General features: G+C 39.1%; 1 protein-coding gene and 1 long non-coding RNA gene across 6 annotated transcripts in view; one reads left to right on the top strand and one right to left on the bottom strand.

Annotated features, from left to right (window-relative positions):
* Nucleotides 1-13,340, top strand: part of LOC128702206 (uncharacterized) — a gene marked incomplete in the record, with an annotated part of 302,046 nt that extends 288,706 nt beyond the window's left edge. Inside the window, 1 exon segment of the mRNA XM_070102790.1 lies at nt 13,075-13,340. Coding sequence (XP_069958891.1) covers nt 13,075-13,141 — 67 coding nt within the window.
* LOC128702208 (uncharacterized) overlaps nt 1-23,169 on the bottom strand; it is a 126,715-nt gene that overhangs the window by 22,996 nt on the left and 80,550 nt on the right. The window contains exon 1 of one of the 5 annotated variants that reach the window (XR_008409057.2): nt 22,218-22,314. The exons of the other annotated variants lie outside the window; for them this stretch is intronic. This is a non-coding gene — a long non-coding RNA (uncharacterized lncRNA). Of the gene's footprint in view, nt 1-22,217; nt 22,315-23,169 lie in introns of those variants that run through there. 5 annotated transcript variants of the gene reach the window in all.

The raw sequence follows: 23,169 nt of genomic DNA, 5'->3' as shown, positions 1-23,169 counted from the left end.
TGACCAAACCACCTCAACAACCCCTCTTCAGTCCTCTGACTAATACTTTTATTAACTCCACACCTTCTCCTAATTTCCACACTCCGAATTTTCTGCATAATATTTACACCACACATTGCCCTTAGACAGGACATCTTCACTGCCTCCAACTTCCTCCTCGCTGCTGCATTCACAACCCAAGCTTCACACCCATATAAGAGTGTTGGTACTACTATACTTTCATACATTCCCTTCTTTGCCTCCATAGATAATGTTTTTTGACTCCACATATACCTCAACGCACCACTCGCCTTTTTTCCCTCATCAATTCTATGATTAACCTCATCCTTCATAAATCCATCTGCCGACACGTCAACTCCCAAGTATCTGAAAACATTCATTTCTTCCATACTCCTCCTCCCCAATTTGATATAAAATTTTTCTTTATCTAAATCATTTGATACCCTCATGACCTTACTCTTTTCTATGTTCACTTTCAACTTTCTACCTTTACACACACTCCCAAAGTCATCCACTAACCTTCGCAATTTTTCCTTAGAATCTCCCATAAGCAAAAAGCAACTGTGTCAATTCCCATTTTGTATTTGATTCCCCATAATTTAATCCCACCCCTCTCTCAAACACCCTAGCATTTACTTCTTTTACAACCCCATCTATAAATATGTTAAACAACCATGGTGACATTACACATCCCTGTCTAAGACCTACTTTTACTGGGAAGTAGTCTCCCTCTCTTCTACACACCCTAACCTGAGCCTCACTATCCTTATAAAAACTCTTTACAGCATTTAGTAACTTACCACCTATTCCATATACTTGCAACATCTGCCACCTTCCTCCCCTATCCACTCTATCATATGCCTTTTCTAAATCCATAAATGCAATAAAAACTTCCCTACCTTTATCTAAGTACTGTTCACATATATGCTTCAATGTAAACACTTGATCTACACATCCCCTACCCACTCTGAAACCTCCTTGCTCATCCGTAATCCTACCTCTAATTCTTTCAATTATAACCCTACTGTGCAGTTTTCCTGGTATACTCAGTAAACTTATTCCTCTATAATTTTTACAATCTCTTTTGTCCTCCTTCCTTTTATATAAAGGGACTATACATGCTCTCTGCCAATCCCTAGGTACCTTCCCCTCTTTCATACATTTATTAAACAAAAATACCAACCACTCCAACACTACACTGTATATCCCCCCCTGCTTTTAACATTTCTGTCATGATCCCGTCAGTAATGCCTCACACACCTCCCCCACACTCACATCCTGTTCTTCTTCACTCCTAAAAGATGGTATACCTCCCTGGCCAGTGCATGAAATTACCGCTTCCCTTTCTTCGTTGACATTTAAAAGTTCCTCAAAATATTCTCGCCATCTACCCAAAACCTCCATCTCCCCATCTACTAACTCCCCTACTCTGTTTTTAACTGACAAATCCATTCATTCTCTAGGCTTTCTTGTTTAACTCACTCCAAAATTTTTTCTTATTTTCATTAAAATTTCTTGACAGTGCCTCTCCCACTCTATCATCTGCTCTCCTTTTGCACTCTCTCACCACTCTCTTCACCTTTCTTTTACTCTCCATATACTCTACTCTTCTTTTAACACTTCTGCTTTGTAAAAACCTCTCATAAGCTAACTTACTCTTTTATCACACCCTTTACTTCATCATTCCACCAATCACTCCTCTTTCCTCCTGCACCCACCCTCCTATAACCACAAACTTCTGCCCCATTCTAATACTGCATTTTTAAAACTATTCCAACCCTCTTCAATCTCCTCCCCACTACTCATACTTGCACCAGCCCACCTTTCTGCCAATAGTTGCTTATACTGTATCTCACCCGAACTTCCTCCTCCCTTATTTTATACACTTTCACCTCCCTCTTGCTTGTTATTGCCATTTTCCTCTTTTCCCATCTACCTCTTATTCTAACTGTAGCTACAACTAAATAATGATCCGATATATCAGTTGCCCCTCTATAAACATGTACATCCTGGAGCCTACCCATCAACCTTTTATCCACCAATACATAATCTAACAAACTACTTTCATTACGTGCTATATCATACCTTGTATATTTATTTATCCTCTTAATTCATAAAATATGTATTACTTACTACCAAACCTCTTTCTACACATATTATTATTATTATAATTATTATTATTATAATTATTATTATTATTATTAAGAAGAGAACCAGTAAAAAGATGCCTTGTTGTTCTTGCATGCATACATTTTAAATGCCATGGCCACTGGGGCAGATAAGACATGCCACTGTATCTTATGAAGGATAGATGCTCATTTAAGTTAAAATAACTGGTTCACATGTTTTAAACAGTACAGTGGTGACAGGTATGACTTGAGAGGGTTGCAGAGGAAGTAATGACTGTAGCTATATGCTGGATATACAGAAAGAACAGGAATAAGTGTATAGTGAATGGTAACATATCTCAAACTCAGCAGATGGAGGATTGAACCTCCATCATTCCTCATTCTGAATGACCCACACCAGGTAGCCCTCCACATAATAAATTTAGCAAGAGAAGGAAGTCTCCAGTCACACTTCAGTTTTTCCCATGGTCTTGTGTCCTTACTCTACTAGTTTATTTTAAATAATGATTAAATTATAGATACTGGATAGGTTGATTCTCCTTACATTTTCCTCTGTACACACTCAAAATACATCAAATGCCCAGGGTGGTACAGAATTAAGCCAAACACAACTGTGTCGTGTCAAAGAATTTACATGCTTTAGAATTTGGGGCTGCAAAGTATAAACCACATTTTGTGTGCATAGGAAATTGTCTCAAACACGCTAGATAACAGGGATATCTTGCTACTCCTACCTACACTTTGGTCACACTTCACAGACACGTACATGCATATATATACATGTATATATATATATATACATACATCTAGGTTTTTCTCCTTTTTATAAATAGCTCTTGTTCTTCTTTATTTCTTCTATTGTCCATGGGGAAGTGGAAAAGAATCTTTCCTCCGTAAGCCATGCGTATCGTATGAGGCGACTAAAATGCCGGGAGCAATGGGCTAGTAACCCCTTCTCCTGTAGACATTTACTAAAAAAGAGAAGAAGAAAAACTTTATAAAACTGGGATGCTTGAATGTGCGTGGATGTAGTGCGGATGACAAGAAACACATGATTGCTGATGTTATGAATGAAAAGAAGTTGGATGTCCTGGCCCTAAGTGAAACAAAGCTGAAGGGGGTAGGGGAGTTTCGGTGGGGGGAAATAAATGGGATTAAATCTGGAGTATCTGAGAGTAAATAACAAAAAGGCACAATACCGTGACTGGAACGATACACAAATAACCCGCACATAAAAGACAGAAGCTTACGACGACGCTTCGGTCCGACTTGGACCATTGACAAAGTCACACAGTGTGACTTTGTCAATGGTCCAAGTCGGACCGAAGCGTCGTCGTAAGCTTCTGTCTTTTATGTGCGGGTTATTTGTGTATCTGAGAGAGTTAGAGCAAAGGAAGGGGTAGCAGTAATGTGGAAGGATCAGTTATAGAAGGAGAAAAGAGAATATGAATGTGTAAATTCAAGAATTATGTGGATTAAAGTAAAGGTTGGATGCGAAAAGTGGGTCATAATAAGCGTGTATGCACCTGGAGAAGAGAGGAATGCAGAGAGAGAGAGAGAGATTTTGGGAGATGTTAAGTGAATGTATAGGAGCCTTTGAACCAAGTGAGAGAGTAATTGTGGTAGGGCCCCTTTGACTGTCGCGGCCGTATATATACGTTTTACGAGGTGCCGTGTTTGACGTATATATACTCATAAATTCTAGCGGCTTCAAATCAAGCAGGAGAAAGCTGGTAGGCCCACATGTGAGAGAATGGGTCTGTGTGGTCAGTGTGCACCATATAAAAAAAATCCTGGAGCACGCAGTGCATAATGAGAAAAAAAAAACTGCGACCGTTTTTTTTTTAATTAAAATACCGACTTTGTGGTCTATTTTCGCATACTATTTATGGTTGTATTCTCGTTTTCTTGGTCTCATTTGATAGAATGGAAAACATATTACAGAAATAGAGGTGATTTTGATTGATTTTACTATAAAAAGAACCTAGAAATGGAGCTCAAAGTAGGGGAAATGTTTGATTTTTGCCAATGTTCAAAAGTAAACAAATGATGCCATTGTCCAATAAATGTCCAATTAGCCATTCTAATATGCAGTCATGAATGGGTTGATGTTATTTATACAGTTATTACAGCATTGCAGTAGTCTGCATAATAGTAAGTCTAATATTTTTTGTTTGAATAAAAATTCAAAATAGAAAGCAAGAGTAATATCAGAAGGGCCTGGAGACGTGACTGATGAACAAAGAAAATGTTATTTTAGAGCCAGGAATGTCCTCATTGTTCATTCTGGACCTTATTTTGAAATTCTCATATTTTTTAGTTTTCGTGAAATTGGCCAAATTGCAAATTTCTGACCACATTATTAGGTAGTTGAAATCAGTAAATGGGCAGTTTCTTATATTCAATCGATAGAAAAAATGAAGTTCTAAAGAAATAGCTATGAGTTTGGGCGACTGGAACAATAGAATTAGCCGAAAATAGGGCTCAAAGTGGGCGAAATCGCCGATTTGTAAACAGCGCCGAGGTCGCTAACTTCGCGAGAGCATAATTCCGTCAGTTTTCCATCAAATTTCGTTTTTTTGGTGTCATTACAATCGGGAAAAGATTCTCTATCATTTCATAAGAAAAAATAATTTATTTTTTTTTTAAATTTTGCGACACCAGGAGACACCTCAGGATTGGGGGTTGCGACAGTCAAAGGGTTAAGAAAAAGAGGATAAATAAGTATACAAGATATGATGTAGGGCGAAATGACAGTAGTTTGTTGGATTATGTATTGGTAGATAAAAGACTGTTGAGTAGACTTCAGGATGTACATGTTTATAGAGGGGCCACAGATATGTCAGATCACTATCTAGTTGTAGCTACACTGAGAGTAAAAGGTAGATGGGATACAAGGAGAATAGAAGCATCAGGGAAGAGAGAGGTGAAGGTTTATAAACTAAAAGAGGAGGCAGTTAGGGTAAGATATAAACAGCTATTGGAGGATAGATGGGCTAATGAGAGCATAGGCAATGGGGTCAAAGAGGTATGGGGTAGGTTTAAAAATGTAGTGTTAGAGTGTTCAGCAGAAGTTTGTGGTTACAGGAAAGTGGGTGCGGGAGGGAAGAGGAGCGATTGGTGGAATGATAATGTAAAGGGAGAAAAAGTTAGCATATGAGAAGTTTTTTACAAAGTAGAAGTGATGCAAGGAGGGAAGAGTATATGGAGAAAAAGAGAGAGGTTAAGAGAGTGGTGAAGCAATGTAAAAAGAGAGCAAATGAGAGAGTGGGTGAGATGTTATCAACAAATTTTGTTGAAAATAAGAAAAAGTTTTGGAGTGAGATTAACAAGTTAAGGAAGCCTAGAGAACAAATGGATTTGTCAGTTAAAAATAGGAGAGGAGAGTTATTAAATGGAGAGTTAGAGGTATTGGGAAGATGGAGGGAATATTTTGAGGAATTGTTAAATGTTGATGAAGATAGGGAAGCTGTGATTTCGTGTATAGGGCAAGTAGGAATAACATCTTGTAGGAGTGAGGAAGAGCCAGTTGTGAGTGTGGGGGAAGTTTGTGAGGCAGTAGGTAAAATGAAAGGGGGTAAGGCAGCCGGGATTGATGGGATAAAGATAGAAATGTTAAAAGCAGGTGGGGATATAGTTTTGGAGTGGTTGGTGCATTTAATAAATGCATGGAAGAGGGTAAGGTACCTAGGGAAAGGCAGAGAGCATGCATAGTTCCTTTGTATAAAGGCAAAGGGGACAAAAGAGAGTGCAAAAATTATAGGGGGATAAGTCTGTTGAGTATACCTGGTAAAGTGTATGGTAGAGTTATTATTGAAAGAATTAAGAGTAAGACGGAGAATAGGATAGCAGATGAACAAGGAGGCTTTAGGAAAGGTAGGGGGTGTGTGGACCAGGTGTTTACAGTGAAACATATAAGTGAACAGTATTTAGATAAGGCTAAAGAGGTCTTTGTGACATTTATGGATTTGGAAAAGGCATATGACAGGGTAGATAGGGGAGTAATGTGGCAGATGTTGCAGGTGTATGGTGTAGGAGGTAGGTTACTGAAAGCAGTGAAGAGTTTTTACAAGGATAGTGAGGCTCAAGTTAGAGTACAGTGGACCCCCGCATAACGATTACCTCCGAATGCGACCAATTATGTAAGTGTATTTATGTAAGTGCGTTTGTACGTGTATGTTTGGGGGTCTGAAATGGACTAATCTACTTCACAATATTTCTTATGGGAACAAATTCGGTCAGTACTGGCACCTGAACATACTTCTGGAGTGAAAAAATATCGTTAACCGGGGGTCCACTGTATGTAGGAAAGAGGGAAATTATTTCCCAGTAAAAGTAGGCCTTAGACAAGGATGTGTTATGTCACCGTGGTTGTTTAATATATTTATAGGTGGGGTTGTAAGAGAAGTAAATGCCAGGGTCTTGGCAAGAGGCGTGGAGTTAAAAGATAAAGAATCAAACACAGTGGGAGTTGCCACAGTTGCTCTTTGCTGATGACACTGTGCTCTTGGGAGATTCTGAAGAGAAGTTGCAGAGATTGGTGGATGAATTTGGTAGGGTGTGCAAAAGAAGAAAATTAAAAGTGAATACAGGAAAGAGTAAGGTTATGAGGATAACAAAAAGATTAGGTGATGAAAGATTGGATATCAGATTGGAGGGAGAGAGTATGGAGGAGGTGAATTTTTTTTTTTATTATCACACCGGCCGATTCCCACCAAGGCAGGGTGGCCCGAAAAAGAAAAACTTTCACCATCATTCACTCCATCACTGTCTTGCCAGAAGGGTGCTTTACACTACAGTTTTTAAACTGCAACATTAACACCCCTCCTTCAGAGTGCAGGCACTGTACTTCCCATCTCCAGGACTCAAGTCCGGCCTGCCGGTTTCCCTGAATCCCTTCATAAATGTTACTTTGCTCACACTCCAACAGCACGTCAAGTATTAAAAACCATTTGTCTCCATTCACTCCTATCAAACACGCTCACGCATGCCTGCTGGAAGTCCAAGCCCCTCGCACACAAAACCTCCTTTACCCCCTCCCTCCAACCCTTCCTAGGCCGACCCCTACCCCGCCTTCCTTCCACTACAGACTGATACACTCTTGAAGTCATTCTGTTTCGCTCCATTCTCTCTACATGTCCGAACCACCTCAACAACCCTTCCTCAGCCCTCTGGACAACAGTTTTGGTAATCCCGCACCTCCTCCTAACTTCCAAACTACGAATTCTCTGCATTATATTCACACCACACATTGCCCTCAGACATGACATCTCCACTGCCTCCAGCCTTCTCCTCGCTGCAACATTCATCACCCACGCTTCACACCCATATAAGAGCGTTGGTAAAACTATACTCTCATACATTCCCCTCTTTGCCTCCAAGGACAAAGTTCTTTGTCTCCACAGACTCCTAAGTGCACCACTCACTCTTTTTCCCTCATCAATTCTATGATTCACCTCATCTTTCATAGACCCATCCGCTGACACGTCCACTCCCAAATATCTGAATACGTTCACCTCCTCCATACTCTCTCCCTCCAATCTGATATTCAATCTTTCATCACCTAATCTTTTTGTTATCCTCATAACCTTACTCTTTCCTGTATTCACCTTTAATTTTCTTCTTTTGCACACCCTACCAAATTCATCCACCAATCTCTGCAACTTCTCTTCAGAATCTCCCAAGAGCACAGTGTCATCAGCAAAGAGCAGCTGTGACAACTCCCACTTTGTGTGTGATTCTTTATCTTTTAACTCCACGCCTCTTGCCAAGACCCTCGCATTTACTTCTCTTACAACCCCATCTATAAATATATTAAACAACCACGGTGACATCACACATCCTTGTCTAAGGCCTACTTTTACTGGGAAAAAATTTCCCTCTTTCCTACATACTCTAACTTGAGCCTCACTATCCTCGTAAAAACTCTTCACTGCTTTCAGTAACCTACCTCCTACACCATACACTTGCAACATCTGCCACATTGCCCCCCTATCCACCCTGTCATACGCCTTTTCCAAATCCATAAATGCCACAAAGACCTCTTTAGCCTTATCTAAATACTGTTCACTTATATGTTTCACTGTAAACACCTGGTCCACACACCCCCTACCTTTCCTAAAGCCTCCTTGTTCATCTGCTATCCTATTCTCCGTCTTACTCTTAATTCTTTCAATTATAACTCTACCATACACTTTACCAGGTACACTCAACAGACTTATCCCCCTATAATTTTTGCACTCTCTTTTATCCCCTTTGCCTTTATACAAAGGAACTATGCATGCTCTCTGCCAATCCCTAGGTACCTTACCCTCTTCCATACATTTATTAAATAATTGCACCAACCACTCCAAAACTATATCCCCACCTGCTTTTAACATTTCTATCTTTATCCCATCAATCCCGGCTGCCTTACCCCCTTTCATTTTACCTACTGCCTCACGAACTTCCCCCACACTCACAACTGGCTCTTCCTCACTCCTACAAGATGTTATTCCTCCTTGCCCTATACACGAAATCACAGCTTCCCTATCTTCATCAACATTTAACAATTCCTCAAAATATTCCTTCCATCTTCCCAATACCTCTAACTCTCCATTTAATAACTCTCCTCTCCTATTTTTAACTGACAAATCCATTTGTTCTCTAGGCTTTCTTAACTTGTTAATCTCACTCCAAAGGTGAATGTATTCAGATATTTGGGAGTTGACGTGTCAGCGGATGGGTCTATGAAAGATGAGGTGAATCATAGAATTGATGAGGGGAAAAGGGTGAGTGGTGCACTTAGGAGTCTGTGGAGACAAAGAACTTTGTCCTTGGAGGCAAAGAGGGGGATGTATGAGAGTATAGTTTTACCAACGCTCTTATATGGGTGTGAAGCATGGGCGATGAATGTTGCAGCGAGGAGAAGGCTGGAGGCAGTGGAGATGTCATGTCTGAGGGCAATGTGTGGTGTGAATATAATGCAGAGATTTCGTAGTTTGGAAGTTAGGAGGAGGTGCGGGATTACCAAAACTGTTGTCCAGAGGGCTGAGGAAGGGTTGTTGAGGTGGTTCGGACATGTAGAGAGAATGGAGCAAAACAGAGTGACTTCAAGAGTGTATCAGTCTGTAGTGGAAGGAAGGCGGGGTAGGGGTCGGCCTAGGAAAGGTTGGAAGGAGGTTTTGTGTGCGAGGGGCTTGGACTTCCAGCAGGCATGCGTGAGCGTGTTTGATAGGAGTGAATGGAGACAAATGGTTTTTAATACTTGACGTGCTATTGGAGTGTGAGCAAAGTAACATTTATGAAGGGGTTCAGGGAAACCGGCAAGCCGGACTTGAGTCCTGGAGATGGGAAGTACAGTGCCTGCACTCTGAAGGAGGGGTGTTAATGTTGCAGTTTAAAAACTGTAGTGTAAAGCACCCTTCTGGCAAGACAGTGATGGAGTGAATGATGGTGAAAGTTTTTCTTTTTCGGGCCACCCTGCCTTGGTGGGAATCGGCCAGTGTGATAACAAAGAAAAAAAAAAGAAATTGTAAGAGGGTTTACTGCAAATTTACATTTTGATCATTAGGTTTCAGAGTCCACTTATAAGTAGGGTTTTATATAATGGTAGCTCAGGTGTAACTATTATTTGTTTCTCAGTAATATACAACTTTTAAATCCGTAATTATGATTTTCTCCATATTTTTTTTGTTTTCCTGTTGTCATGCTCTGCACCATATTTTTCTTTTTTTATTCAATTAAAAGATTTACTTAGATAGTATGTACAATAGTCTCATGAAAAATAGTATGTATCTAATTTTTTAGTAAAATGCTTATAAATCGTGCTTTTAATTATATATCAAATTGATGACAACTGATATTACAGTATAGAGCTTAGCTAATTTCAAAGCTTAACTTTTTAAGTATAAATACCATAATTAGTGCTTATATCAACATTTTTTCATAATGGAAACATTAATATTAAACTAATTAGACAGTGTGCAAAAAAAGCAAAATGTAGGCTTAGAATTTTGAGCACACCATATTTTTTTTTTTGTTTTGCTCTGTATACATTATTTTAATTTAGTTAGATTTTCTTACAGAATTAGAGTATATTTCTGTGAAGGTAATAAGACAAAAAAAAAAAAATTCTGATCAGTACTTACCGAGATACAGTGCCAAGAAGTTTACCCAAAATGACATGGTGGCGGCAACATCGACGATTTCCACATACGCGCATTACTTTAAACGTTTTTTGTAGTTTTTTCTTTTCCTACTAACATTTGGGGCCTGAGAGACCAATACTGTATATAATGTATATATAAATTCACTGTATTGAACACAATAACCACACTAAAGTTATTATATTATTGTTTACCACTTTTGTTTATTACAATAAACATGCACAAATCTTGTATAATACTAATGTTCTATCATATATTTACATATTTACAATCACTGGACATGGTTTTAGAACTGCTGGAGCTTGTGGAACTCCTTGAAACAAGGCACCATGCACAGAGGTACCTTACATTCCTCACACATAAACCGAGTGTCTTTGTTGCCGTCGTTTTGTTTGTGCACAGACGATGCATCTCTTCTGAGCAAATTTCTTCTTAGTTGCAGGAAGCTGTATTATGAAATGATCACCTTCCCTCCTCAAACGCTTGGGTATATCCTGAGGAGTTCGAGGACGTTGTTGTAACCTGGTACTTCATTATGAGTTGTCTGACAACAGACAAACAAAATTCACCATACAGTGGTCTGTTGCCAGTCTTCATTTGGTACATATTATATGCATTGAGCATTGAAATGTCCACGAGATGGAAGAAAAGTTTCATGTACCACTTGTAACTTTTATGAACACAATCAACAAAGCCAATCTGCATGTCACATTTGTCAACCAAGCGCATGTTTTGTGTATAATCAATCACTGTCACTGGTTTTTGAATACGTTCATTCGTCACTCGATCAACTTTGCCACTGTCTTGCATTTCGTTAGGGTGAATGGTTGTCAACAATGTGACATCTAGTTTGTCATGCCACCGTAATGCCATGATGTCATTGGCAGTAAACACCTGCACGTCATCACCACGAGCACCTGCGTTGAGCCTGAGCATATGTTTACGATTAGAACGGACTGTGCCACACATATCTGTCTTGTTCACTCACAAGAAATCACTGAGTAAAATGCTTGTGTACCAGTTATCGGTATATAATGCATGCCCCTTACCAAGATAAGGTGCCATCATGCTTCTCACTACATCACCTGCGATTCTCAATAACATCTTGGTATCTTTCAATGTTTTACTTCCCGTGTATACAACAATATCCAATACCAGGCCACTGTCACAGTCACAGAGTAAAAACAGTTTTATACCAAAGCATTTCCTCTTGCTCAGTATATACTGCTTGAATGACAGTCTACCTTTGAACAAAATCAAAGACTCGTCAGTTACAAGATTCTTGGATAAAAGTACATGCTGAACTTTTGTTTGAGATACATAAAAACATTTCTAATCTTGTATAACCTGTCACTTCTGTCAGGCCTGGTTTTGTCAGAGAAGTGCAACATACGTAACAGTAAGATAAACCTGTTCACTGGGATGATTTCACTGAAGACCGGGGTAGAAATTAGCCGATCTGTGGACCAGTATGCTTTTATATTATGCTTACAGACATGAGGCATAAGCATTATTGTTGCAAAAAGCAAATACATTTCTGCAACAGTCGTCTCTTTCCACCGGTGTAGTCTTGACTGTGGTGATATCATCGTATTTGCCATGGTGTACTCAAAATACTTGTTACTTTCCCTGACAATAATTTCCATCAAGGGCTGGTCAAAGAATATTTCAAAAAATTCCAGTTCATTGGCCGTGGTTATAAGGGGACAAGTAGGTAGAATTCCACTTTGAGAGTCAACAAAGTGGTGGGGCTTGGGAACAAAATTGGGATTTTGCTGCCAATCCCAGATATGGTTTGCTGGTGGATACTGAACATCTTAGGCTGGTTGTGTAGGTAGCTGTGGTTGTGGTGGGCTGGTGGCTGATGCTCCGCTTTAAGAACTGGTGGCTGACTAGGCTCCGCTTTTCAATGCCACCCAAGAAACAAGCTCCTTGAACTGCTTATCCAACCTAAATTTGAGTCCCAGCAGGTAGACTGTGGGTCCTAGCCTGGGCTGGCGAGTCACGCATGGCCGTGGCATTACCATGACCACTACCGCCATCTACTGATGCCTGTGGTCTATCCATGCCAAGTGTAGCCACATCATCCTCACTTTCACTGTCTGTTCCTGGTGTAGGGCCACGGGATGTACTCCGTCCCCTGGGCACAGCATAGGGTACACTACCCGAGCGCATGCGGCGGCGTACATACCGATGCTTCACTGGTGAATGTGTTTCCTATCACTACTTGAATGATTGTCAAGAGCAATAAAATCACAATCCACGTCACTATCATCATCATTACTGAAGTCAGAGGCCTGGCCACACGAAAATAATAGTTTTCTCTTGCATTGAGGTACAACTGACCGTGACTGAGGAGTGCCCACACCAGAGGTAGAAGGTTGAGGATCGCCAGGGTTTTCTGCACTATTATCGATATCCTGGTCATTCCTTTCGGTCACTAACTGATCAAAGCCAAAGAATTCGTCTTCATTTCCACTTCCATCAGTGTCAGAACTATCAGATAGGAAGAGGAGAGTCCCAATTTTCCTTGGAGTGAGAGCTGCCTTGCGATGAGGCATGGTGAGCAAGGGTAACTGAGCCGGCGTTCCCACAATGCTATGCGGGCGCCTAGATTTTTTGTTTTTGGTGCACACCCACCACGCAGACCCGTTCTCTCACATGTAGGCCTATGAGCATTTTCGCGCTAAATTTGATGGCGCTAGAATTTTGGCGTAGATCTATGGTTTGGACACTGAATGTGAAGCTGTAGATCTACGGGACAGACCCTGAAAGGGTTAATTCTTCTGCCCTCACAGGAAGAGGTCGCTCGATACCTTCCTCCCAGCAGTAGATGAGTTAGAAGTCAATGGGGAGGATAGATGATGTGATGGGCTGACTGGTAACACAGTGCACATGGAGACCTGGCTGTGCAATGAGGACTGAAGTTGGTAAAACCAAGACAACAGATGATGCAGTTGCTATAACAGGCAATACAGTGAGAAAGACATAATAAACAACTGTAAACTTAAAGTCAAGACATTTCATTTAGGATATTCAACATTGGCATGAAGTATCACATGAATCAGATCAAATAACACAATAGTCTATTGTAGACAGCTTTGTTAGAACTACTAAAACAAAGATATTTTAATGAAGTGATGCTTAATAATCCCAACTGGTGAAGTGGCTTAGTAATCTACGGAAAATGTGAAAATTTATGAGACAATATACACAGAGTGTTCTAGTAACTAGACCTCTCTCTGCCAAACCAAAGGATAAGCAAACTTTTACTAAATGGCATTTTCTATTATTCACTGTATAACCCTATTTAAACTTATACGGGTGGGTAGTATCTTAATTTTGTACGCTAAGTTTATACTCTTTATAAAGTTTTTAATACTGTACTGTAATGTATTTAAGCAACAACATATTGGATAATATTTCTTCATGTACTTATAATGCACTAACAAAAGTGATTTTTCAGTGCTATAAATATTGTCAAGATGTACACTATTGTACACAGTTTTCCATGTAAGAGGTGGTGCTAAGATGTCAACTACTGAAGTTAATGGTATCCTTGACATTTCTGACTTAGCTTATGACCTGTGATTTTTGCCGTTAGTGCACAATTTACTCTTACGACAATCTTTATGCAGTGATCTCTCTTATTCAGAATTGTTTTTCAGAATTCTTTAGACTATGAAAATAAATTTTTAAATGCAAATAACAACAAAATTTGCTCAAGAACAAAAATTCCGTATTTCATTTCTGAAAATCTAATTCAGAACTATCAAAATCAAAGAATGTTTTATAAAAATTTGAACCTAATAATCATCCCTCTCCCTCTTGCTACCCAATACCCCTGCATCCTTCCCTGCCCGGCAGTGCTGTATGACCCTTGTAGGTTTAACGCTTTTTTTTTTTTTTTTTTTTTTTTTTTTTTTTTTTTTTTTTTTTTTTTTTTTTTTTTTTTTTTTTTTTTTTTTTTTATTATATTATAAATATAAAATTTTGAATTACCTCTGAAATTCTGTTTTCTAATAAATTAGATTATTTTGTTTAATTTGGAAAAAAAAATTTCTTTTTTTTTGGGCAAGCAATAAAATAATCCTTCCAAAAATTTTGACCTTAAAATTTAAAAAAAAAAAAAAATAAAAATTTTCCTAGTAAATTAAAAAATTGCAACTTCGTATTAGGAAAAGTGCCAATTCAGATTTTTTTATATCAGACAATATATAGATGTCTAAGTTATAATAAAAATATTTAAAATTTTCTATGACTTGCCCCTGTGCACACTATTCTGAGGAGAGAGATTACCTAGTGTATGTATTTGCTGACAATTCGTACAATAAACTAAGAGCACAGATTAAAATAAAGTACTGTACACTTTTGTTACCTTTCTTTTAATATACGTATAATTATTTATATGTTAGTTAAAAGAAATGCACAAATACTTTCATAATGTAGATTCTTGAGTGATATTAGATTACTTGAGTAAACAATTGATTTGCTGACCATTTTCTCTTATGCAATTACAGATTAAATGCTAAAGTTCATATGCCTTCAGTCTTTCATATTATTTTTAAAAAATTAAGTCATTCCTCTATGACTCAAGCTGGAAATTATATAGCAAATAAGTGTATTTTGTGCATAAGAAAATACTGATCACTAAACAGCTACTCTCAATATATGCAAGGTCAATACAGTTATGTCATTGGTGCCTGGCTATGATGTCATGTTTGTCATGGTGATAATATATATAGAGCGTCTGGGGAAGGAGAGGCAATCAGGTCTGATCCATGGAAGGGGAGGGTAGTTATAATTCCATGGACCCAGAACCCTTCACCAGCATTAAAGCACTCGCTTGAAGGGTGTTAGTAGATTACTTTCAACTGTAACAGCAGGGCTGTTATGAAATAGTGCAAAGATGTCACAATAGTATTGTCATGAGAGTCAGGGTTGGGACTTTAGACTTGTTATATCATGTCAAGGGCTACTCACCTGATGAAACATTTCTTTCCAAGGTGTTCAAGATGAATAATTTCTTATTACTGTCTTTAAAGATTGCATTTTTAATGTTGTGCTAGTTTATAAATACAATACTAACTCAGTGATATGTAAGTACACTGTTTTACTTAATGTTAAATACAGTGAGAGTTTAAGACAAGCACTGTATTCTCTTTAATTATTCTGTGATTTTTCTGACTAGCCTATTTAGATGAAATTAAGTGTTTCACCAGCTGCAGACCACATAATATGTTCTATTAAACTGCATGTTGCTGCTGATCATTTATATTTATTTTGCTAACTCAAAGTTGATCCTTTTGTCAACTTTAGTGTGATATATTATGTAGATACAAAGGTTAATACATTATAAATGCAAAGAAATAAAAATAAGTTTGCTCATCATGCCAGTTCTTATGGACATTTTCGGTGGAGCTGTAGATATGGGTTGATGTTTGTCTCGTGGTACAAGATCCAGTTCCCAGCATGCAACATAGATAAGCCTACCTGTGAACTGAATTTCACTTTCTATGCAAAACAAACATTTCAAGGCTGTCTTGCATCAAACATTATATGCATACATTATCTTCACATATTTTTATTTTCCATTTTCATATATGTAAATAGCCTATCTGTTTAAAGTAAAATTAATAATAAATTATTGCTTCTCAAATATAACAAAATACACATATAAGTTATGGTAATTGTATAAAGAGTAGCATGATTTTGGTATTAATTCTTTGAACTTTTTCCTGAATATTAAAGATACACTTACCCACTGACTATAATTTTCTTATTCTTAGTCATCATACAATTTTGCTTACATTGTCAAACAAAACTTAGGAAATTGGTAACAAAACACTAATGAGAAAATATGAATATCAGATTTGTAAAGTAAAAGGACACAAGTGCAACTAAAGTGACATTTTTATTGTGGCAACGTTTCGCTCTCCAGGAGCTTTATCGAGCCGTTAAAAACAGTACATGGACACTGTAACAGCTTGATAAAGCTCCTGGAGAGTGAACGTTGCCACAATAAAAATGCCATATTAGTTGCACTTGTGTCCTTTTACTTTACATATTGTCGGTAATTCTACCAACATTATTACAATATCAAATTTATATGATTGTTGAATGTATTTTTCTAAAGTAGTTCTCTTGAGTTAATTGAAATCTTAGTACTGTATAAATTAGCTACCATTTTCAAGAACATGTAATTTGCATGTTAAGTATTTTATAAAGTGCTCCAGTTTCATACAATCCAAATATATCTTTTTATGGAATATGAAAAGCCTCTGTAGATAGTAAATGGGTTGGCATTACAGTCAGCTATGAGAACACTTCCTGGTTAGAAGTTCTCTCGTGGATAGCTCTCTTTGCCCATAGTCATACACTTGCTAATTTGTTGGTTGCATAAATATTTCAACTTTATACAGTGTACTCTCCTTCAGAGAAGCGTGCTTTCCACTTCTACTTAATATTCTTCATACTTTGAATTTCTTTTTCCATTCCCACATTATACGGTAACACAAATTATGTTTGTTTCCTCGATATATCATCAGGAAATATCATTTGGTTGAATTAAAAGACAAATCTACTTGGACTGAGGCAGAATATTAGTACATATACTCATAGTAATGCTCCTATTATGTACATACTGAAGAAAATTTTATTTATTTAGATTGTTGAACTTAAGCAAGTATTTACTACTATAACACATTGGTCATAAAAGCATGTAAAATTATTTTTAAAATATTTTGAGCAGTGTAGTTGAGACTTGAATGGTAAAAAAAAAAATTAGTATCCAAAATTATTGTGAAAGATTATGCATACCCTACCCTACATTTAATAAAATGTTATGATTATGGAAAGTTGATACAGATGTTTTTTTCTTTTTTTCAAGGAGCCACGTGTGTGTGTTGAAGCTCGCATAGCCGAGCGCAAGCATCACTAGCTGTGTAATAGGTGATAATTAAGTGGATATCCTTCTTTATTTGATTGTATGTATTAAATAGTAATGTATCTTTTAACCTCATTCACTTTTAACAATGAGGAGGATTCCACACAGCAATACTTAAGACAGGGAATTCAATCTTTGTAAGGTATTTGATGTTAGCATCTGAATTTGGGTAATCATTTGCAACTTTAAGATGCCTACTGTAAGTAGGACTACAAAGTGGTTTAAAGTATAGTGCTAAATTGTTGCAAGCTTTAGTAGCTTTGCATTTTGCTATGCAAACTCTATGGCACTGTAAAATATTAGAAAATGTAACTTCAAAGAACATGATTACAGTAAACCCTTGATTTAATGGGCTAATAGGGAAGAGCAGATGACTGGTGATGGCAAGTGTGGTGGGTAAAGATCATAATGTTTTGCCGTGCTCACAAGAATAACAGACAATTTTGTAACCACCAGGCTTTGCTCATTCCTTCTGAATCAATAGATACAGTGGATTTTGTTCCACATTTCCAAAGTCCGTTAACTCTATAGTTTACTGTGGTCTATTTTCTTTTCAAGGGATGGACTACCCTGTTGACAACATAATCTGATATTATAAGGACCAGAATTATTGAGATTCAACATTAACCCATAATGCTTTGATTAAGAGAAAGCTGTTGGCAGTGCCTGGATTAAGGAGTTATATAACATTAAAAGAATTTACATTTTTAATTTTTAAGATAGCTACCAAATACAATATGCCTGAAATATTTTGCATAACTATGGGCTTTTCCATGCAAAAAATCTTTGTAACACAATGTATCTTGTTGGAAAATAAATTATTATAATTATGGCCTAAATTTGTGATTCCTTATTTGTAAAGAAGTCAAAATAACACTAGCATAAGAACTTGGTATCCTTTGGAGAAAGCTTATTGTAGATCTAAGTGAATTTCCAGATTTCCAGAGACCTTAAAAAGTGCAGATATAGCTTTTTTTGCATAAAGGAGGCAGGAGCACTAGCCAAAAATTACAGACTAGCCTCAACATCATACAAAATCTTTGAAAGGGTGACAAGATGCCAAATTACAAATTTTATGAAATGGCAAAGCCTGCACAATCCAAACCAGCATGGATTTAGATCATGCTCATCATACCTATCACTATGACAGAGTTACTGAGGCGCTGAAAGAAAATCAAAACTCAGATGTGCTGCTCACGGATTTTGCAAAAACATTTGGCAAATGTAATTACTGGGTGATTGTACACAAAATGAGGGTGACATAGAACACCAAAGAGTGGTAGTAAACAGCAAAATCCAGTATTATCAAATTTAAAAAAACTCAATACCCTATGGCACAGGCCTGGGACCTCTACAGTTTCTTATCCTTATAGCCAACATAGATAAGAAATACTTGCTACAGTTTCATGTCTTCATTTGCAGAGGATATTAAAATAAGCATGATAATAACTGTTGTAGAAGACAAAAAGATTACAGGAAGACAAGCAGAATCGTTCAGTGGATAGTGGAGAACAACGTGGTGCTCAATGGTGATAACTTCCACCTATACCTGGAGGGTGTTTCAGGGGTCAACGTCTCGCAGTCCGGTCCATGACCAGGCCTCACAGTGGATCAGGGCCTGATCAACCAGGCTGTTACTGCTGGCCACGCTCAAACTGACATACAAACCACAGCCCAGTTTGTCAGGAATTGACTTTAGGTGCCCTTTCTTGAAGACAGCAAGGGGTCTCTTGGTAAGTAATCCCCCTAATGTATGCTGGGAGGCAATTGAACATTTTGGGACCCCTGTCATTTACTGTGTTGTTTCTTAGCGTACTCATGGTGCCCCTGCTTTTCACTGGGGGAATGTTGCACTGCCTGCCGAGTTCTTTGCTTTTGTAGGGAGTGATTTTTGTGTGCAGATTTGGGACTAGTCCCTCTTAAGATTTTCCAAGTGTATATTATGATGTATCTTTCTTGCCTGTGTTCCAAGGAGTACAGGTCAAGGGACTTCAACCTGCTTAAGTATGGAAACAATGAAGAGCTCAAAAAGGGACACACTGTACAAAATGCAAGAGGATTACCAAATAGAATGGAAGGAACATGTAAAGGACCTGGCAGTAATAATGTCAGCTGATCTTTTCAAGGAAAATAGTGCAAATGTCATGACAGCAAGGAAAATGACTGTAGTAGACAACAAAAACTTTCAAAATAAGGGAAATAGTGCCACTGTTAACACTTTAAATTTCTCGTGTTCTCTTGTTTAGAATACTGTATAGGAATGACAACTTCATTCAGGGTAGGAAAAATATCAAGAGCTAGAACAGATGCAAAGATGATTTAAGGTCTGCATGAAGCCAATAAATCAGTTAAATTACTGGAAACATCTGAAAGTCCTAAATATGTACTTGCTGGAGTGGGGGAGAGAGATGTATAATATGTATGTGGAAGATGCTTAAGGGCCTGGTCCTAAATCTGAGATACTGCCATACCAACACACAGGAGTGAAAGATATGGAAGAATGTATAGAATAAAAGCAGTGAAAGGTAAAGGTGTCGTAGGTACTTTAAGACACTGCATCAGCATCTGTGGTGTCAGACTTTTAACATCTTCCTAGAAGATATCAGAAACACTGCCAGAACAATTTTAGAAGCTTAAGAAAAATTTTGACAATTTCCTCTGCCAAATGCTGTATCAACCAGGCTGTGATGGATATGTGGAACAGTGAGCTACTAGATGCAACAGCCTGGTTGACTAGGCAAGCTTGGCCCAGAGCAAGGCTGCTGGAGTAGGAAAGTTTGAAACCCATGTGCAATGGTGAATCGAATGCATTGCCAATCCTTCCCTAAAAATTGTAACATTTTCACTTACAGCAGAATTTCAAATGTGATAACTCAAACCTTGATTTTGTCACTGACATAGTTTATTTTACATTGTTTCAAATAGGCAATCTTTTCACATCTATTCTCTTGTTCAAGCCAAAATATAAACTCTAGGAATGAACATGGCAATCAGAGGCATCAAATATTTGGTATATTAAAGATGTTTACCACATCTGGTACATAATTTTATCATAATTATGCTTAACTGTTGTGTCTATGGAGAGAGCATTACAGTACAGTGCGTCCATACTCAATAACCTCTACAATTCCACAAATGATCAACAGACTAAAAAATGCTATTTAATAGAGAAAAGAAAAGACTACCACATATGATATAGCAATACACATCATGAAGGAGAAAACTATTTGCATCATTAATCCAAAGGTTAATATCCCAGGATAACTCATAAATCCAAGCAATATGGCTTAATTTCATTGGCATTTATGATATGATTCATCAAGTCATGTGTATTTACTGCTAGACAGTAAATAGAGGCATCAGGTGTTAGGGGAAATATCTTCAAATAGTAAACACATGTTAAGTACACAAGAAAACTAGTCATCTTACAAATACTGCACACTAAGCCTTCACCACAGAACTAAAAATCAATGAAGTAATTAGTCAGCTCACTTAATAGAACATGACTGACAGCCTTTCAAACAGGGGCTATAAGACCAGCATCTCAGACACACTTAAGATAGTAAAGAAGTCAGATATTGTAAAACCCAACCACTTCAGGAAGTCTATGACACATATGAGGGGCAACAACTTTAGGCTCACCAAACTACAGTGCTGAACAACAGGAAATTTATCTCTCCGAGTGATAAACCTAAGTCTATCCACCAATGGTGTTGAAGGCAAGACAATGCTGCAGTTCAAAATTTACTTGGTAAAACTCAACAAGCAAAATGGGAAAAATATGCACAAGCTGCAACTGTATCACAAAGAGGTCATTAGAATTAAGACTAGAGAATCTATGGGTTCTGCTAAGGCTGTTAAAAGTCCATACTAAAACACCAATCTAATTTTTTTTTTTTTTACTGAACTTACCTAACCTACAGGATCAATTGTAACTCCCCCTTTCAAATTTATACTAGCCCTTCATTTCTCTACCCTACTTATAATGCAGCACTGAATGACCTATATGGTTTAGTGCTTTTTTTGTGATTATAATAATTATTTATACTGTATTTGACATGCCCCAACACTATGGAAGAGTAAAATTGTACAATGTCTTTACTGAGTCTACATAATTGAAGTTCACAATAATACAAAATTAAGAAGTAAAAATCTAGAGTACTTGCTGGATTCTAACATGAAAATACAGTGGAACCTCGTTTTTTGTCTGTAATCCGTTCCAGGTCGGCCTAAATTCGTAATGGCCTAAATTCGAAGCAATATTTCCCATAAGAATTAATGTAAATACAATTAATCCATTCTAGACACCCAAAAATATTCACAAAAAATATATTTTTTAAAGATTAATTATAGTTTTACATACACAAAACAATGAGAACTAAATAAAATAAATAAACATTTAAATCACTATTACATACCTTTATTGAAGACTCTTGTTGGCTTATGGAAAGAGGGACTGATTATTGTTTGGAAGGAGAATCCCCTTCAATAAGGATTTCAGGTATCAAAGCCCTTTCTGGGGTTACTTCCCTCCCTGCCTGCTACACTCCCTCCCTGCCTGCTACACTCCCTCCCTGCCTGCTACACTCCCTGCATGCCTGCTACACTCCCTGCATGCCTGCTACACTCCCTGCTACACTCCCTCCCTCCAAGCTACACTCCCTGCCTCCCACACTCCCTGTTTCCCTGCTACACTCCCTGCCTGCCTGCTACACTCCCTGCCTCCATGCTGCACTCCCTGCCTCCATGCTGCACTCCCTGCCTCCATGCTGCACTCCCTGCCTCCATGCTGCACTCCCTGCCTCCATGCTGCACTCCCTGCCTCCATGCTGCACTCCCTGCCTCCATGTTGCACTCCCTGCTTGCCTGCTACAATTCCCTGCCTGTCTGCTACACTCCCTGCTGCACTCCCTGCCTCCATGCTGCACTCCCTGCCTCCATGCTGCACTCCCTGCCTCCATGCTGCACTCCCTGCCTCCATGCTGCACTCCCTACCTCCATGCTGCACTTCCTGCTTGCCTGCTACACTCCCTGCATGCCTGCTACAATTCCCTGCCTGTCTGCTACACTCCCTGCCTGTCTGCTACACTCCCTGCCTGTCTGCTACACTCCCTGCCTGCCTGCTACACTCCCTGCCTGCCTGCTACACTCCCTGCCTCCATGCTGCACTCCCTGCCTCCATGCTGCACTCTCTGCCTCCATGCTGCACTCCCTACCTCCATGCTGCACTCCCTACCTCCATGCTGCACTCCCTACCTCCATGCTGCACTCCCTGCCTCCATGCTGCACTCCCTGCCTCCATGCTGCACTCCCTGCCTCCATGCTGCACTCCCTGCCTCCATGCTGCACTCCCTGCCTCCATGCTGCACTCCCTGCCTCCATGCTGCACTCCCTGCCTCCATGCTGCACTCCCTGCCTCCATGCTGCACTCCCTGCCTCCATGCTGCACTTCCTGCATGCCTGCTACACTCCCTGCTTGCCTGCTACAATTCCCTGCCTGTCTGCTACACTCCCTGCCTGTCTGCTACACTCCCTGCCTGCCTGCTGCACTCCCTGCCTCCATGCTGCACTCCCTGCCTCCATGCTGCACTCCCTGCCTCCATGCTGCACTCCCTGCCTCCATGTTGCACTCCCTGCTTGCCTGCTACAATTCCCTGCCTGTCTGCTACACTCCCTACTGCACTCCCTGCCTCCATGCTGCACTCCCTGCCTCCATGCTGCACTCCCTGCCTCCATGCTGCACTCCCTGCCTCCATGCTGCACTCCCTGCCTCCATGCTGCACTCCCTACCTCCATGCTGCACTCCCTACCTCCATGCTGCACTTCCTGCTTGCCTGCTACACTCCCTGCATGCCTGCTACAATTCCCTGCCTGTCTGCTACACTCCCTGCCTGTCTGCTACACTCCCTGCCTGTCTGCTACACTCCCTGCCTGCCTGCTACACTCC

Source organism: Cherax quadricarinatus, chromosome 83 (assembly GCF_038502225.1).
Source record: "Cherax quadricarinatus isolate ZL_2023a chromosome 83, ASM3850222v1, whole genome shotgun sequence".
NCBI lineage: Eukaryota > Metazoa > Arthropoda > Malacostraca > Decapoda > Parastacidae > Cherax > Cherax quadricarinatus.
The sequence above is the reverse complement of the archived record's forward strand: the minus strand, read 5'-3'. Positions and strand labels throughout refer to the sequence as shown.